The sequence below is a fragment of the Crinia signifera genome, chromosome 2 (assembly GCF_055691185.1).
Source record: "Crinia signifera chromosome 2, ASM5569118v1, whole genome shotgun sequence".
In the NCBI taxonomy this organism is placed as follows: domain Eukaryota; kingdom Metazoa; phylum Chordata; class Amphibia; order Anura; family Myobatrachidae; genus Crinia; species Crinia signifera.
The window spans coordinates 350,974,059-350,992,572 of NC_139218.1; the positions used below are offsets into that span (position 1 = coordinate 350,974,059).

General features: G+C 43.7%; 1 protein-coding gene across 1 annotated transcript in view; it reads right to left on the minus strand.

The window, feature by feature from the left end:
• Positions 1–18,514, minus strand: part of FREM2 (FRAS1 related extracellular matrix 2) — a 191,780-nt gene that overhangs the window by 62,637 nt on the left and 110,629 nt on the right. Inside the window, exons 7-8 of the mRNA XM_083169759.1 lie at positions 5,841–5,990; positions 2,621–2,830 (exon numbers count right to left, since the gene is read on the minus strand). Coding sequence (XP_083025885.1) covers positions 2,621–2,830; positions 5,841–5,990 — 360 coding nt within the window. The remainder of the gene's footprint in view (positions 1–2,620; positions 2,831–5,840; positions 5,991–18,514) is intronic.

An 18,514-nucleotide genomic window follows, 5' to 3' on the forward strand; every position in this document is an offset into this window, starting at 1 on the left:
GTATTGGTGCTTTGGGAGTCTTGCTAATGCAACATAGCACCCACCATTCATTCCACCAAAATCTTTGCTGCAAAATCCAAAAATCACTCCTTCCCTTCTGAGTCCTGCCATGCACCCAACTGGTATTTTTTGGTCACATGTGAGGCATTGCCGTACTCGGGAGAAATGGGGGCACAGATTTTGGGGTGCTTTGTCTCCTTCATTCCTTGTGAAAATGAAAAATTTTGAGCCAGAACTGCATGTTTGTGTAAAAAAATGTAATTTTCCATTTTCACATCCCAGTTATACCAAAATTGGTGAAACCCCTGGGGGTTTGAAATGTACACTATACCCCTAGATGAATTCCCTGAGGGGTGTAGTTTGCAAAATGGGGTCACTTGTGGGGGGGTTCCACTGTATTGGTGCTTGGGGGGTCTTGCTAATGCGACATAGCACCCACCAAAATTCCACCAGAATCTGAGCTGCAAAATCCAAAAATCACTCCTTCCCTTCTAAGTCCTGCCATGCACCCAACTGGTATTTTTTGGTCACATGTGAGGCATTGCCGTACTCGGGAGAAATTGGGGCACAGATTTTGGGGTGCTTTGTCTCCTTCATTCCTTGTGAAAATGAAAAATTTTGAGCCAGAACTGCATGTTTGTGTAAAAAAATGTAATTTTCCATTTTCACATCCCAGTTGTACCAAAATTGGTGAAACCCCTGGGGGTTTGAAATGTACACTATACCCCTAGATGAATTCCCTGAGGGGTGTAGATTGCAAAATGGGGTGACTTGTGGGGGAGGTTCCTAACTTTTAGCACTTATGGTGCCTAGAAACCTACATGGTGCCTAAAAAAAAATCTCATAAAAAGGAGGCTCCAAAATCAAGTAGGTGCTCCTTCTATTATGAAGCCTGTGGTTTGGTCAACGTGCACACTAGGGCCACATATAGGATATTTTTGAAAACAAAAGAATTGGGGGAATCAATTTTTAGTCACATTTCTCTAGTAAAATCTACTGTCTTCGTTAGAAAAATGTATTAAAATTGAAACTCTGCAAAAAAAAAGAAATTTTGAAATTTCACCTACACTTTGTTTTAATTCCTGTGAAACACCTAAAGGGTTAACAAACTTCCAAAATGCTGTTTTGAATACTGTGAGGGGTGCAGTTTTTGAAATGGCATCATTTATGGGGGTGTCTCACATACAAGTCCCTCAAAGTCACATCAGAACTGAACTGGTCCCTAAAAAAATCAGTGTTTGAAATTTTCATGAAAATTTGAGAATTTGCTATTCATATTGTAAGCCTCCTAGTGTCCAAAAAAATTAAAAGGAAGTTGAAATAATGATGGAAACATAAAGTAGACATATGGTCTATGTTAGTTATTAACTATTTTGAGTGGTATGATTATTTGTCTCACAAGCAGAAAATTTAACATTTTGCAAATTGCTAAATTTTCCATTTTTTCACGATATTTTGGTATTTTTCACAAAAAAACACAGACTGTATCGACGAAAATTTACAACTAACTTGAAGTACAATGTGTCACGAGAAAACAATCTCAAAATCACTGGGATAAGTAAAAGCAAAAAAAAGTTATCCCCACTTAAGTGAGACATGTCAGATTTGAAAAAAAGGGCTCTGTCATGAAGGCACAAACTGGCTCTGTCATGAAGGGGTTAAAGAATGCACTAGATTAATGATAGGTGGAGGCTGATTGATGCTATGGGCAACTTCACTGCCTGTCCTCTTTAGAAGTTTTCATACATTTTCCCATTACATCTTAAGGGGTATTCAATCCTGGATTATGGCTGTCGTTCCCTCCCGACAGCTGTGATCCAGGCCGGTTTACGTTTTTGCCCGACAGTAAATCGGCAGACAGGCCGATCGGCGAAAAGTGGGCGTGTCCGCCACGGTTGTTATCGGCAGAACGAGTCTGATAGCTTCTGAAGTGATCCCTATTCAATGCTGTCCCTAAGGACAGCATTGAATAGGGACCTGCCGCTTTTTCTCCCATGGGTAATAACGGCGGCACATTGAATCCCCCATAAATATCCTCGTAGAAAACAAGCATATTCTATGTGCACTAATGACTCCTAATGCCCCAAGATTTATGAATGACATTAAACAACCTAGCACTATTTTACAAGAAAATAAAAAAAAGAAAATGTATAAAGGAGTTAGGGAGAAATTCACAGTATTCATAAGAGTGGGGAATTGGACAAGTTGCTCATACTGTAGCAACCAAAAAGCTTCTATATGGTATTTTATAGAATGTACTTGATAAATGCTAGCTCAAAGCTGATTGGATACTAAAGATAATGTCTCCACTTGTTGAGCTTGAGAAGGCTTAATACATCTCTCCCTTGGCCTTACAATTGTAGCCGGCTGGTCAGTTTGATTATGTTTTTATTTTTCAATAATGCTCATCTCCAGTATGTTTTCATGACAAGTAAGTGCTTTTAACTACATTGAAAAGATGATTATTCTAAAATGTGTATAATATCTCTTTCATGTTGAATTCGGTCAATAAAATCAACAATACTCCCATTCAGCATCATTGCAATTTATGGATACAACTAGCTAATAGCATGCAATAGTTGTCAATCAGCAAAATGCTTTAAAAAGAAACATTACTTACAGTCGGAGACCGTGTCATTGATAAATATTGTAGCTTTGCTGGGCTCCCCGAGGACGGCGTTCATTGGCATACGCAGTACTAGTTCAAACTTCTCTATTCCCTCCAGCACCGGCTGTCCTAAGTCATCCAGGATGATCACGCGGAACGTCTGCATATTGACGCCAGGTGCAAAATCTAGATTCCGACTGATACCTACATAGTCAATGCCAGCTAGGAAAACACATGCACTCGTGTTAGTTTGTTTCTAACAAGAGGGACATATTTGAATAACATTATTTAAAAAATGTATGTACAGTATCAATTTCAAATGATATAAATTCAACATATAACAAGGCAGCAATACATCCGACCTCGCTCTTACTCCCATGATTTCATTACATCACAGCTAGGGTACTGTGATGTAATGAAATCATGGGTGTAAGAGCGAGGTCAGGTGCATTGCTGCCTTGTTACGGCACTGCTCCCCAGGGCTAAATGACCTGAAAGTTGGGCCTTGCCCATCAAGCTACAATTAAGAACATGGCTGATTCTTGGGCAGAATACTATACATTAAGGCAGGGGTTCCCAATCTTTTTTGAAGCATGGCACCCTAGAGTATCAGAATTATTTAATGGCACCCCTAGGCCAAAATAAAAAAAAGGCAGAATAAATATAACATTAAAAGTAGGTTGGGTTTATATTTGATTCTTAGGTTCAGTTATGTGGTAAAGGGCAGGATTGGCTTTTGTATGTACACATTTTTTAATTGGTAGCCACCAGCACTGGTTTTGCCCATAAATAATTAACCATAAATATTTTGAATTGGTCCTGGATCACCAACCCGGGGCACCCCTGCAAGTGTCCTGAGGCACCCAACGGTGCCAAGGCACACAGTTTGGGAACCACTGCATTAAGGCCATAATGCTTTGGGTGGCTATACTGATAAACAGTAGTGATGTACTTTGTCTTTCAAATCTACAAAGGTGACAGTACTGGATGTTGTGGTTCCACTAGTTGTAGATTAAGGTTGTTGAAATATCCACCATACAGCATCTATCTATCTGTGAATGTTGGTCAATTTCAAGGGTTTGTCACCATCTGCATTTTAATAAGCCGGCACTTTATAATCACATAATACACGACAAACAAATGTAAAATACTTGATAGCCTTTGAAGTAGGTAACTCATACAAAGACCCTAACTAGTAATAAAAAAAAATTACTTTTTAATATAAGGCTCCTCTTTTCTTATTTTGATAGCAATGTGTTGCCTAAGAGTGTATTGGGAAAGATATGGAAAAGTTGCTGATTAGCAAATTCTTACACTAAACTTTCATTTTGCAAGATCATTTTTCACGGAGAAGCCTGATAAAGCGGATTCCAGGTTTGGTATTTATTGTAGGTGTTTTAATTAAAAATAAGGGCTGAGCTGAAGATGGATGTATTCTGAAATATTGGTTGAGGGTTGCTGGCAGCGATATACATGTCCTGTTAATAATGCAGGCTGTCACTACACTGTCACACCTCCAAATTCAACTCGCTTACCCTTTTCAAAAGCTTCCTGCAAGGATGAAACAGTGTAATTGCTAGCATTACTCCCTCACTGCACTGAGCAGAGGCGGAACTACGATAGTTGCAGCAAGTGCAGGGCACCAGGGCTACTAAGGGGCCTACTGCTGCCCCTGGCACCCTCTTTCTGTCACTTAGTGTTTTTTCCTGTCACACTCTGCCTCCCTGTCACCCACTGCCATGCTGTATATTGTGAAATTGGGTCAGGATGGATTCGGGGGGGGGGATTATAATTATAACCTTGCACCTGTGCTCACCATCCACAAGTGGCACTGAGGTCTTTGGTTCCGTTGCCAGCATATCCCTGTCTGTGTGCAGGGCCGTCTTAACAATCTACTGGGCCCCTGGGCAAAATAATTTTTAGGGCCCCCCTCCACCCACCTATGTGCAGCAGCAGAGGAGGGCTGGGAGTTGTGTGGCGGGGATCCGGGCAGCAGCTGTCAGCGGCATCTGTCTAGGCGACTCATCGGTGCCATGCTGTATATTGTGAAATTGGGTCAGGATGGATTCGGGGGGGGGGGATTATAATTATAACCTTGCACCTGTGCTCACCATCCACAAGTGGCACTGAGGTCATTGGTTCCGTTGCCAGCATATCCCTGTCTGTGTGCAGGGCCGTCTTAACAATCTACTGGGCCCCTGGGCAAAATAATTTTTAGGGCCCCCCTCCACCCACCTATGTGCAGCAGCAGAGGAGGGCTGGGAGTTGTGTGGCGGGGATCCAGGCAGCAGCTGTCAGCGTTGTCCGTCCAGGCAGCTCGCTCAGAACTTGATGTAGCGCTATTTGCTGCCGGGCAGGAAGCGCTGCAGATTTTTAAAAGACTGGCCGGACACTGATTGGCTGAGCGTCTGGCCAATCAACGTCCGGCCAGAATTTTCAGAATCAGCAGCGCTTCCCGCCCTGCGGCAAATAGCGCTACAGCAAGGTCTGAGTCACCACTGCCTGTATGGACAACGCTGACAGCTGCTGCCCGGAGCATTCCCGACATATGCCGCCCAGATTGCTACATCAAGATCCCAGCCCCCCGCTGCCTGGATCACCGCTGCCACCGCTGAGTCGCCGCTGACAGCCGCTGACCGCATCCCAGCCGCCCACCGCCATTCCCCAGAGCAGTGCCGTCTTCCCCAGTGGGCTGGGCCCCTACAATCCTTGGGCCCCTGGGCAACTGCCCATTCAGCCCAATGGGAAAGACGGCCCTGTCTGTGTGGAGTTTGGCCCATTCTGGGTTTCCCTACAGTCCTCTGAGCCAGTCCAACCATACATATAACTGTTAACATAAACATTTCATATGTTCCCTTTTTAAGAGACTATGGTCCACTCTAATGCATGGGTAAGCAACTCTGGAACTACACTTTCCAGCATGTCCTGTCACGGTTTTAATATGTCAAAACAGCAAAACTGTGGCAGGGCATGCTGGGATGTGTAGTTCAACAGCAGCTAAAGTGCTACAGATTACTTTCCCCTAATCTAAGACATAATAATCGGAAGATTAAACTATGGATTACCCAACATGCTGCATATTCTTAGAAAGCAAACATGCCTCTATTTTATGTGCCCACATTAGGCTGTCCACCTCACTTCACTATACAATAAGGGCAAAGGCTAAATATTTTTACTAACTGGAGCAACACAATAATGGAAATAAGAAAGATTTACGCCCAGCTCTACTCACCAACTGCCGACACTGGTTCCGTCTTCTGTGACCGCACTGTGACAGTGGCGGTCTTCGATAGATCAGTACCGGTCCTCCACACACGTACTTCAATATATCCTGCACTTTCATCCACATACAATTCCACATCTCCAAAGTAGAAAGCTGGTTCTGAGAAATTAAAAAAATAAAAATGTTTATAACATACCTCCCAACTTTCTGAAGAACAGAATAAGGACACGCGAGCGCCCGAAAAGGGGGCGTGGTGTATGCAAATTAGGGTGCACCCTAGTTTTCGGCCGCGAATAGACACATGCGCACAGCGTCTATTCTGTGAGATTGGGGGGGACTCCCAACTGCCCCCCCCCCCGCAGCGGGACACTGCCGACCGCGGGAGGGACGCGGGAACGTCCCCAAAAATCGGGACGTTCCCGCGGGACAGTTGGGAGGTATGTTATAACATTGGAAAGCTTGAAATCATAGAAACGTAAAACACGCTGGAAAATAACAACAATTAATAAAAGTTCTTCCACTGCATATGGAGTTTAAGATATTAAGCATTCCATCAGTAATTTATAGTAAATAAAGTTTGCATAGAGGTTGAATAAAATCAAAGTACATAAAAATTACAGATTATCATGCTAAAAATTATTTTTTTTTTTTTAACTTCAATCATTTTTATTGAAAATTTTTCGGTACTTATGTAATATCTGGGCTCCCGTTTTTCTTATGAGACCGTGTCCCCTCGCGGGGCTCGCCACGCTTCGGGCACGGTGGCTCGCTGCGCTCGCCACACTATATAAAATCAACTCCATGCGTAGTTGGACAGTAGGGGTATGAAAAAATTGGGTGCATTTAACATGGGAGCCCAGATAATACATAAGTACCAAATTTTCATATTATGCAAAACAGGGGGGAACAGAAAGGAAAAAGGAGGAGGGGGGGGGGGACAGTCACCAAAACTGTAAGTCTCAAAACAGCATAACATGGCATTATACATCTGAATCTCATACATCAATTACCGCCCAATTAGCTAGAAACAATAAGAATGAAAGAGGAACATTGAATGCATACTAAGTGGGTCTGGAGAGAGGTCAGTCAGACTTTGTTTTATAAGATCAGCGCCGTCACTGACCGTAGAGAATACCTTCCAAAGGTTCCAACCGGCTGAGGAGGTATGTGTAGGGAGGTGAGTGGGGGAATAGTCTGTCTCCATTAAAAAATAAGAGTGAATCTTACGCACAACCCTGAGAAAGGGGGGGGGGGGTGCAGCTTGTTTTCAACACTGTGCGAGAGCAGCACGGGCTGCGATGCAGATATGACCTAGGACATAGTGTAGGTGGGAAGGGACTGAGGCAGGGAAATAGTTTAGGAGGGATCAGAGGCGAAGGCAAGAGGGATAGAGATAATACTTTGTTGATAAGGTCAAAAATCGCTTTCCAAAATGGAATGATATTAGGGCAGGACCAGAAGACGTGGAACTGATGGCCGACCTCACAGCAGATGCGCCAACAGAATTTTGAACTGGAGGGCCAGATCGTATGTAGCCCATGCTAACAATTCTTATTATAAAATAAATACACATTTAACCAACCAGTATATTTTTGTGATTGTGCTAGAAAACTGGAGCACCCGGAGGAAACCCACGCAAGTACGGGGAGAATATACAAACTCTGCACAGTTAGGGCCATGGTGGGAATCGAACCCATGACCTCAGTGCTGTGAGGCAGTAATGCTAACCATTACACTGTCCATGCTGTGTTGTTGATCTCTTAACAATTTAGCAACACTTCCAAGTTTCACAGCCTCAAAAAAAGGCTACTTAATGATGGCTGGCCATACCAGTCTGTAGTCATAATGACATAATGGGTGAACACATAGCCAAATTGATGGCAGACTAGCCATTGCGCTGACAGAGCAGCCGATTCTGGTACACATATACACTTACCGATTGGCTGCTTGATATGTTGCTCCTGACAGCCATCTGGACGGGCAGTTTGAATTTAAACTCAAATGCCTGCCCAGATGTGACGCCAGTCCCTACAGCCAGTGTGCAGGCCCTTGAGAGGTGATGTGTGATTGTACACATCTGCCAACCCTCTACCGATATATCCTCCATGTGATTGTAGTGTAGTCACTGGTTAGATATCTGAAATAAATGCTACTTTATATTACAGATATATGTGTTTGGCACAACACCATATAAATGCCAAGAAGATATAAATGTAAAAAGCGGCTATTAAATGTTACTTGCGCTTTTAGTGTATCTCCTTCATTCCTGCTTTATCAACAATTCACTGTTTCTATTGGATTATGCCAACTTTAGACAGTATTTATACATAAATATGAGCAGAGTAACTCAATACAGTTAGATAAACTGATGTCAGGTAAACCGTGGAAATTCCTGAAATGATTCACTCAATGCCCGGCTCTTATGTTAGACATACAGATGTTATTATCCCGGTTACCTGGTAAGAAAACCAACGTAAATGGGGACCATATCATGTACTTTGTTTTGCTATGAAAACCCAGTAATAAAGGTACATCATTAAAAATGAGTGACACATTAAATAGGTATGATTGCTTTTACATTTTGTCAGTATAATTATGTTTATCCTTGTTCAATAGATTCCTTTATTTTACTTTGATATTTTATTAAATTGTGCTGACCATTTGCTCATTTACTTTTACAATGCTGCCCTGTCTGGAGGAAAAATCGGTGCTCCATATTCTGCGCCGTCTTTGCCCTAATTTTATTCTTTATCTATGGGGCACTCAAATGGGTTCACAGTGTCGTAAAATGCACACAAAAGTACAGTACAAACATAACCTCTTCGCTCAGCATTCTGGGACAAAAATTCAATACAGATTGAGGATCCCTTATCCGAAATGCTCGGGACCACAAGCATTGTGGATAAGGAATTTTTTCCCCTGGTGGTGCCCTGATGGTCCCCCAACGTCCACAGTGGCCTTCAGGATCCACTTCAGCGGCATCTCCGGTCCCAGGGGTGCATTGCACGAGTGCGCCGGTAATCGAAGATACCGCTGAAGAGAATCCTGAAGGCTGCCTTGGACATCAGGGGATGAGGTAAGTATGAAAAAAAGGGGTGGGGGGAGGGGCTTTAGGGGAACACACAAACCCGCCAAAAAATTCAGAAAAACCACGGTGTTAGGAATATTTCTGTTTTTGGAATACATGGCCTTATAAAAAGTACCATGGTAACTAACCAAAACACAATGACATCTCATGGTTATTTGACAATACTTTCCTTAAGTGTGCACCACAACAAATGCAAAGACCAATACTGAGGCTGACACGCCGGAGTAGTATAAGGCTGTGTGCATGGATGACCCACCGACTGATCCTTATGCTGGCCACAGGAACTGCTGATAATGACATCACTACAGATAACTGTGACCGGTCGCTCAGGAAGTGCATACTTACCATAATGACCAGGCAACCTATCGGTCACTACACTGCGTACCCAGCTTTAGGTATACTTATCGCAAATTGGTCCAGCCAGATTGCAGAGGTTCCTAGAGGGATTACTGATCCAGTCAAACCAAATTGTGTAGAAAGGGAACATATAAAGTTATATGTGGACTGTTACTTATTAGAGAGTTAATTAGATATCATTTATGGAGTTTATATGGGTGCAATTTAATAAACTTGCCTGATGAAGTGCATTTCGGGGAATCAGGGGGCAAAAAAGTAAAAGCTTACATACACAGGTTGGGTATCCCTTATCCAGATATCTGTTATCCAAATTATTCTGAATAAGTTTCTGGAATGTAGTTTTTTTTTTGCTAAACACACTATATACCGTTTTAAATACCGTTTCAAAATACCGGGTCTCAAAAGTTTAGGCAATGTGAAAGCAGCATAAGATATATTTGTGTGTATTTCATGTGTTTGATGGGTTTATACAACATAATGCAGTTTGTGTTCACACATGGGTCTTGTTTTCAAGATACCTCATTGAAATAGCATTTTGGATAAGAAATACTTAACCTGTATTAAGAAATAACCAAAATATACATTATACTAACAGTGTTATAATGGTAACTCAAGGGTTCTAATGATAACCTAAATACTAAGGGCTAGATGCAGTTGTGACTTCAGATGTCACACTGATGAGAAAAATAACAACCTAAGGCTTTGCACGTCATCAAATTGTACGTTATTATTCTGCCTTTATCATAGTTGGGGCCTTTGTTGGAGTATTTCAGATACATTGTACAAGCATGGTTAACTTAAACGATAGCCCAGATCCTAACCCATACTCTTGTTTCAGAGCTAATTTCCTGAAAGCCGCTACAGCAGATCTCCAGAGGGAAATTTGGGAGCCACGATTAGTATTGAGTAGCATGGGTCACAAAGAGAGCATCGCACAATGCATTTGGTCTCGCATGCGGCACATCTTTAATCAAGTAAGCTGCCTAAAGGAATAAAGTTCAAATATTAATGACCTTCCTTTGTAAATAAAGAAAAAAAAGCTTTCTAAGTATGTAAAGTAGATTTGCCAGAAACGAGGAAAAGGAAAGGCAGGCTTACAGAAGAACCAATTAGTAAATTGAGAATGCCGGGGCTTTACTTGTGGACTATGGCAAAGAACCTAAATCTGTTCTTTGTTCTCTCATATCCGGTCCTTATTATTTTGCCAGTGGCATCTCCTGTACTCTTACAGCATATATAATCATAAAACAAACCTTTACTTTTTGAAAAGGTCACGGTTTGTTATGGGGATAATGCATCGGAAACGCCAATTTTCTATGTGCTTTAGAGATAATTAGTAGTGAACCTAAGTTGCTGTAGAATTTTATATATCGGTGTTTTCTCACACAGCGTGAGGCATTGATTTCTGTTTAATGCTAAGTGGCACTTGCACAATCAATCCCATCCTTAGGACTTATGAAAGGATGTTATAATGCAGGCATTCCCAACCACGGTCCTCAAGGCACACCAACAGTGCAGGTTTTGTAGATATCCAGGCTTGAGCACAGGTGACTTAATTAGTACCTGAGGGATTTTGATTAAACCATCTGTGCTGAAGCCTGGATATCACAAAAACCTGCTCTGTTGGTGTGCCTTGAGGACCGTGGTTGGGAATGCCTGTTCTAATGGAATCTGCCAACGGTGATCCTTCTTTCAAAAATTATATTTTAACTAGAGATGTGCAGGTTCTGATTTACTCTGATTTACTCTGATTTCAAAGCAGGACCTTATTGGCTATCTATCTCAAATCACATGACAGTTGTTGATAGTTGATAGCCATTAAGATCCTGCTTTGAGATCAGAGTAAATCAGAGTAAATCAGAACCTGCACATCTCTAATTTTAACATACAGATAAAACTAATAAGACGGCAGCTTCCCATCATGGTGAGGGGTCTGATATATGATTGAGGATTGGTTCTTCTTAACTAAGGGCCTTATTCTAGTTCACTCTTTCTGACAAAATCCTTCTTAGATGGACAAAACCATGTGCACTGCAGGGGGGTAGATGTAACTTGTGCAGAGAGAGTTAGATTTGGGTGAGTTATTTTGTTTCTGTGCAGGGTAAATACGGACTGCTTTATTTTTACACTGCAATATATATCTCACTTTGAAGTAAAACCCCACCCAAATCTAATTCTCTTTGCACAAGTAACATCTGCCCCACCTGCAGTGCACATGGTTTTGTCCATCTAAGAAGGATTTTGTCAGAAAGAGTGAACTAGAATAAGGCCCTAAGTGTCCTGTATTCTTTGTATCTTTATACTTAAACTGGTGTTTTTATGTTTTTCTCTTTTTGCCTTGCATACTTTATTGGTGCTTACTCTATATCCTGTAATATTCTTGGCAGTTCATGCTTTTTACATTGATTTATAGAATACTAGTAAAAAGCTTATCAAAATGACGGCTTCTGCAATGTACTTTTACTTTGATCTGTGACAATTTTTATGTTCACTTTGAGCTGTAACAGTTTTAGCCCACAAACTCCCCACCATACCCTCAGTCACTATCTGCTCCTACCTCCAATCTGTCTTCACAGCTCCCTCTTTCCATATCCAGCAAGTTTGAAACAGATCAGTGTTCCAGCAAAAATTGCTTTAACTTTCTGTTATGACATCTTTTAGCACACAAAGGAGTAATTTGGTCTGTTGAGTGGCCTCTAGTGGACAGTGGCAGTATCTCACCTCATAGAGGTGAGGAGTAGTCAGCCTTTTTTAACTAACTCTGTAACCAACTTATTTGATCTAATAGTCTGATATAATAAACAGCATCGCCGTGGGCTCAATGAAATGTTACCGTTATCATGCATTATTAATCGATAGTTCTATTTACTGACAGTTGTATTTCTATTAATGCTGACTGATATATCAGACTATTAGATCAGATCAGTTGGTTATAGAGTTAGTTTATTCCTTAGATGCTTCAGCAGGGCTGGGGAAGAGGGGGAGAGGGCGAGATGTACTAAGCCATTACAAGTAATAAATGGAGAGTGACAAACTACCAGCCAACAGCTCCAAACTGTCATTTTTACCCTGTAACAGCAGTTAGGAGCTGATTGGTTGCTACTTTATCACTCTCACTTTTCAAGCTTAGTACATATAGCTGAGAGAGAGAGTGAGAAATATATACATACACAGACATATTCCATAGACTGCCAGTGTTATACATGGTCCTGAATGTACGACTTTGATGTCCTGTGCTTCACTGGTCACAGCTAAGGTCATCTCAGAGGGTTTTCAGACTGGGTCCTGTTAACCCAATTAAGGAACTCGAGATATTACCAACCCAAGCATGCATAACATTGCTACTCCTGTCAAGATATCTTGGCACATTAAGCTTCCACATTCCTGAGAAATTAAAGCAATACAAAGCCACAGTATATCTGCCACAAGCCGTGCATTGCTACCGTGTACAGTGAATAAGACATAGTACTGTAACCTGTTCAAAAATGGTTATGGTATAAACGGTAGACGATGTCTAGGTGGACAGTCATGACAGGAACTCACGTTGACCTTTTTTCATGTTGACATGTCTATGTCGACCATAAGACCGTGTCGACCTTTTGTCAATGTCAACCTTGGGTATGACGATAATTTCAAGGTGCCAACTTAGACACGGTCTAACCAGTGACCGGATACCTTACCGTGTACTGTCCTTGACCATGCATAAGCTGCATACAGCACTCAGATACTTGATAGCTCACTTCTATGTAGGCTTAAGTGGTGGCTTTTGTTCTCTATAGAGGTGCCCATCCTGTACACTGCACTTTGATTGACCAATCAGACAAAGTTTGGGCACCAAAGTATCTACATACCTTAGCGAATGATATATGGAATCCTTGTCCAACCACACAAATGGATCTCCATCAGGCAACTGGACTGTCCATTAATCCAATGGTCCTCAAGGCACAGCAACAGTCCAGGTTTTATGGCTATCCCTGCTTATGCACAGATGGTATTATTAAGCTGATTGAGGTACAAATTAAGTCGCCTGTGCTTAAGCCTGGATAGCCATTAAATGTGGACTGCTGTTGTGCCTTGAGGACCATGGTTGAGGACCACTACATTAAACCATACCTCCCAACTGTCACGATTTTAGAGGGACAGTCCCGATTTTCGGGTCCTGTCCCGCTGTCCCACCCGCGGCAGGCATTGTCCCGCTGCGGGGGGGTGGCAGTTGGGAGACCCCCCAATCTAGTAGAATAGACGCTGTGCGTCTATTCTCGTATGAAAATGAGGTCGCGGCTAATTAGCATAAGCCGCACCCTCATTTGCATACGCCCCGCCCCCTTTTCGGAGTGTCCCTATTTCTTCAGGTGAAAAGTTGGGAGGTATGATTAAACTATCAGTGTGTGCAGGGAGTGGGTACTAATTACCCATACATGGTCTTGTTGGAGGGGCCCGGCCGGCACCTAGGCCAGCTGCTGAGTAGAAATATGACCCTTACCAGCCAGCAACACCACTTCCAGGTACCGCACATAGGGGGAAATGTAATAGGGTGAGAGAATCAGAAAGTGAGAGATTTGGTAAGAATTTTTTAAATTTTTACACTGCAAAACCAGTTTAGTTATAACCAGGGCTATTTTTGTGCAGGCTCCAGCAGGAACTGTGGCCCTTATTCTAGCTCACTCTTTCTGACAAAATATTTCTTAGATGGACAAAACCATGAGCACTGCAGGTGAGGCAGGTGTTACTTGTGCAGAGATAATTAGATTTGGGTGGGGTTTTACATCTGCCTCACCTGCAGTGCACATGGTTTTGTCCATCTAAGAAATATTTTGTCAGAAAGAGTGAGCTAGAATAAGGGCCACAGTTCCTGCTAGAGCCTGCACAAAAATAGCCCTGGTTATAACTATTAAAATAATATTTAACTTTTTTTTTCTGTAATGGGCATGGCAACGCCTCCCGTTTTTTGGCGATATCCCCTTTAGTATTGGGGCCAGCAGTTGTCTTCACGTCTTTGAGTGTGCAGCTATACACCTAGAGGAGGGGTAACATATTCTAATCTCTGCATGATGCATCTAAAGAGAAAATATACTCGCTGCCTGCATCTGAGATTTCACTGGTTCATCCAGAGATGAAGTACCAGATCGCAAAGGCAGCACATCGGCCTTCTGAGTAAGCCTAATCTTACTCAAAATAGCACCTCCTGCCCGCTTACAAAGCCAGTACATCTACATCGATAGACACAGACATTGGCCTCACCACTTCCAGAAATCCCCCATGTTCTGAAAATGCAGGGAGCACCACTTATTCTCTACCTGTAATAGACCACAGCATGTTAATCACGCTGTGACTCGGGGACACTACGTGCGATTTTACAGGACTTTGTATGCATAGTGTCACAAACATAGAGATTGCTATCAGACATAGGGCTAGATGTAAGAAGGGCAGGGTGCATTTAGCATCCCGGGGGTTCACAATACTGACGCAGGCATCCTGAGGACAGCACTGTCACTGGATGCGACTGCTGCTAGCTTTGGGCTGTATAGGAGATCTTGCAGTTGCATGTACTAGAGGTCATACTTGCCTACTTTTGAAAACTAGTTTTAGGGAGATTATAGTTGGTATTACAATTTTGCACGGAGCCCTGTTGAGGGTGGTGTGTCATGTGCCACTCAGGCTTGTCTAGTTCCATATATGGACCAGAGTCAGATTAAGTGTGAGTGTGGGGTGGGGGGCTGCAAGTCAAATTTAACCATAGTTGCCTACTTTTGAGAATAATTTAGGGACATTGTAAAGTTGGCACCAGAATTAGGGGGCCGTTGGGAAGGCCCTGGAAGGTCAAACCTAGAAGTGTGGACATGCACTACATACTGTATGAGGGGTGTGTCATAAAATGACTTAAATCCAAATGTAGATGAGCCACAAAGCAGTTAGTAAGAGCTACTATACTTGTTAAAGAAAATAAATGGATATGTGTCAGGGCCTGCTGATGTATCGTGCTTTACAAGTGGTTCCATATAAGTGGCCAGAGGAACCTTATTTAAAATGCATGTAGCCATAGGGATTATTGTGCCTTATAATAATAATAGCCCGTCCAGCCCCATGGATCTCTGGATGAACTTGGCTGCCTGGGAGAAGGTATGGCTCCAGAGAGAGGGCCTAGCCTAGGCCACAGGCCTCACTGTCTATCCCAGGCCCCAGGCTCGTGGCCTCACTGACTCTTCCCCCCCCAGCCCCATGGACTCTCTCTCTCTCCCCCTACCCCGGCAGCTGCCTGCACTGACTCTCCCTACAGGAGGATGGCCTGGCGAGGCCTTCAAGATGGCGCCGCAAATGGCTGCCTAGGATCTGTGCTCAGCAATATGTATCCCGTGTCTCATGTGTGATAACTGTACTGTCCCTGCTACAACTGTACTGTCTCTGCTCATACTGTCACCTGCCCGGCTGCCGCAATGACCAGTGGCGCCGCTGATGGCTGCCTAGGCACTGTGCAGCTCGGCAGGTATGTGTTCCCTGTGTGATAACTGTACTGTCTCTGCTTCTATTATAACCTACCCGGCTGCTGCAATGACCAGTGGCGACGCTGATGGCTGCCTAGGCACTGTGCAGCTCGGCAGGTATGTGTTCCCTGTGTGATAACTGTACTGTCTCTGCTTCTACCTACCCGGCTGCTGCAATGACCAGTGGCGCCGCTGATGGCTGCCTAGGCGCTGTGCAGCTCGGCAGGTATGTGATCCCTTGTGATAACTGTACTGTCTCTGCTCTATTATTACCTACCCGGCTGCTGCAATGACCAGTGGCGCCGCTGATGGCTGCCTAGGCGCTGTGCAACTCGGCGGGTATGTGTTCCCTGTGCGATAACTGTACAGTCCCTGCTTATATTGTTACCTACTTGGCTGCTGCAACGACCAGTGGCGCCGCTGATGGCTGCCAGTCGCTGTGCAGCTCGGCGGGCATGTGAATCCCCACAAGTAATGTCAAAATGCTCTCAATGTAACGTGTATAATTGTCTCAATGTACAATTGAATGTATGTAATGTCTCCCCACCCCATTTCATCCCTGCTTGATGCTGCACTGTAATCCACAAAAAATTCCTAGTGTGCGCAAGCACACATGGCCAATAAAGTTGATTCTATTCTATTCTATTCTAATAACCAATGCAGGGAAATGTGAAAAATTGACAGGACCCCCTCTCCCGGTGATCAGAAATGGGGAGCAGAGGTGGGGAAGCTGTGAAAATTGTGGATGGAGCTACAAAGGGGTGGGCATCAATTGCATAATCCGGATTTTTTTTTAAAGTGTCAATGTTTGTGCTGTGGGGGTGGGTGTTGTTATAACATGTCACTCTATCATATGAAACTGCAAATACAGAAATAGTGTAGTGAATACTTCTGCACATTAACACCTAAACAGAAATCCAGAATCAATACTGTATAGTGAAAACCACATCGATTCTAAAGAGGGTGGTTCGATAAGTGAGGTAACAAGACCTGCATGTTACACTGCACAGTATTGTCTGTTATTCACATTACACAACACAGTAGAGCCCCTTATACACATTATGCCACAGTAGAACCACTTATACACATTATGCCATGTTACATCACGATAGAGCTCCTTACAGTATATCAACACTCACTTCTTTCACCCAGTCGTCCCACAACTTGCTAATGGCAATGGCGGCTACTTGGCCACCTATCCGCTGTTATGGATGCCTTCTTTGCCTGCATGCCCAAAGATTGGCTACCCCCCTCATGTTACTAAACAAACTATCATGTATAAGGGATACCCATCACAGGTTGGGTACCCCTTATCCGTATATCTTAAAACTGAAATATTCAGAAAAAAATATATAGGTATTCAGAATATATATTTTTTTTTTCCACTGCACCTTTGTTTCTACTCACCTCTTCCCCTGGTGTCCACGGTAGCCATCAGACTCCTCTGCAGTGGCATCCCAGGTTCCAAGGATGCATTGCGCGGGACCAGAAATGCTGCTAAAGAGGAATCTGATAGCCACCGCGGACACCAGGGAACACCGTGGATGTCTGGGGACTGTTAGAGGACCACCAGGGGACCAGATGAGTATGTTAAGAAAAAAAAAAGGTACTTGTGTAGTTTCACGGCGCCACCGCACGCACAGTGAAACTTTGAAACTTGGCAGTCTGCCAGACTCTGTGTTTACTGTGCGCGTGCCGCTCTAGCTGTTCTCAGCGCAGCGCGTGGCTGCTTTCCTTATGTAAGCTACGTTATCAGCATAGCGCTGGGCAGCAGCAGCGCACGCTGCCAAGCGCTGACAGGTCACTGTGGTACTTGTAGTTCTACAGTGAAATAGGCAGTCCGGTGCACCGCTGACAACCCGGCAATTTAGACGTTAAAGCGTCTAAATCCAGACTCCTGCGCACCGCTGACAACCTGGCAATATAGACGCTAAAGCGTCTAAATCCAGACTCCCTGACCTGGTCACCCCGGCAATTTAGATGTCCAGATTTAGACGTCTAGATCCAGACTCTCTGCAAACCGCTAAGATGGGGGCATCTAAATTTAGACGCTAAAGCATCTAAATTTAGTAGGGTCTAGGGGTACACTATTAAACCTGTTCACAATGACACTAGTCGACGTAACATAATTCCACTATCCACGCCAACCCGAAGCTTGGCGAATGCAGCGAGGGGCGGCGGTACGCGTCCTACGACCTTTTCATACCCCCACTATCCACGTCAGCGTGGAGTTGTTTTTATAAAGTGTGGCGAGCGCAGCGAGGGGACGCGGATACCTGTGAAGCCCGCGAGGGGACACGGATACCTGTGAAGGTATCCGCGTCCGCTCGCCACACTTTATAAACTCAACTCCACGCTGACGTGGATAGTGGGGGTATGAAAAGGTTGTAGGACGCGTACCGCCACCCCTCGCGGGCTCGCCACGCTTCGGGTTGGCGTGGATAGTGGAATTAACAAGGTCGACAGCTGTTACGTCGACTAGTGTCATTGTGAACAGGTTTAATAGTGTACCCCTTTAGCATCTAAATTTAGATGCCCCCATCTTAGCGGTTTGCAGGGAGTCTGGATTTAGACGTCTAAATCTAGACGTCTAAATTGCCGGGGTGTCCAGTTCAGGGAGTCTGGATTTAGACGCTTTAGCGTCTATATTGCTGGGTTGTCAGCGGTAGCAGGAGTCTGGATTTAGATGCTTTAGCGTCTAAATTGCCGGGTTGTCAGCGGTGCGCAGGACTGCCTATTTCACTGTGGAACTACAA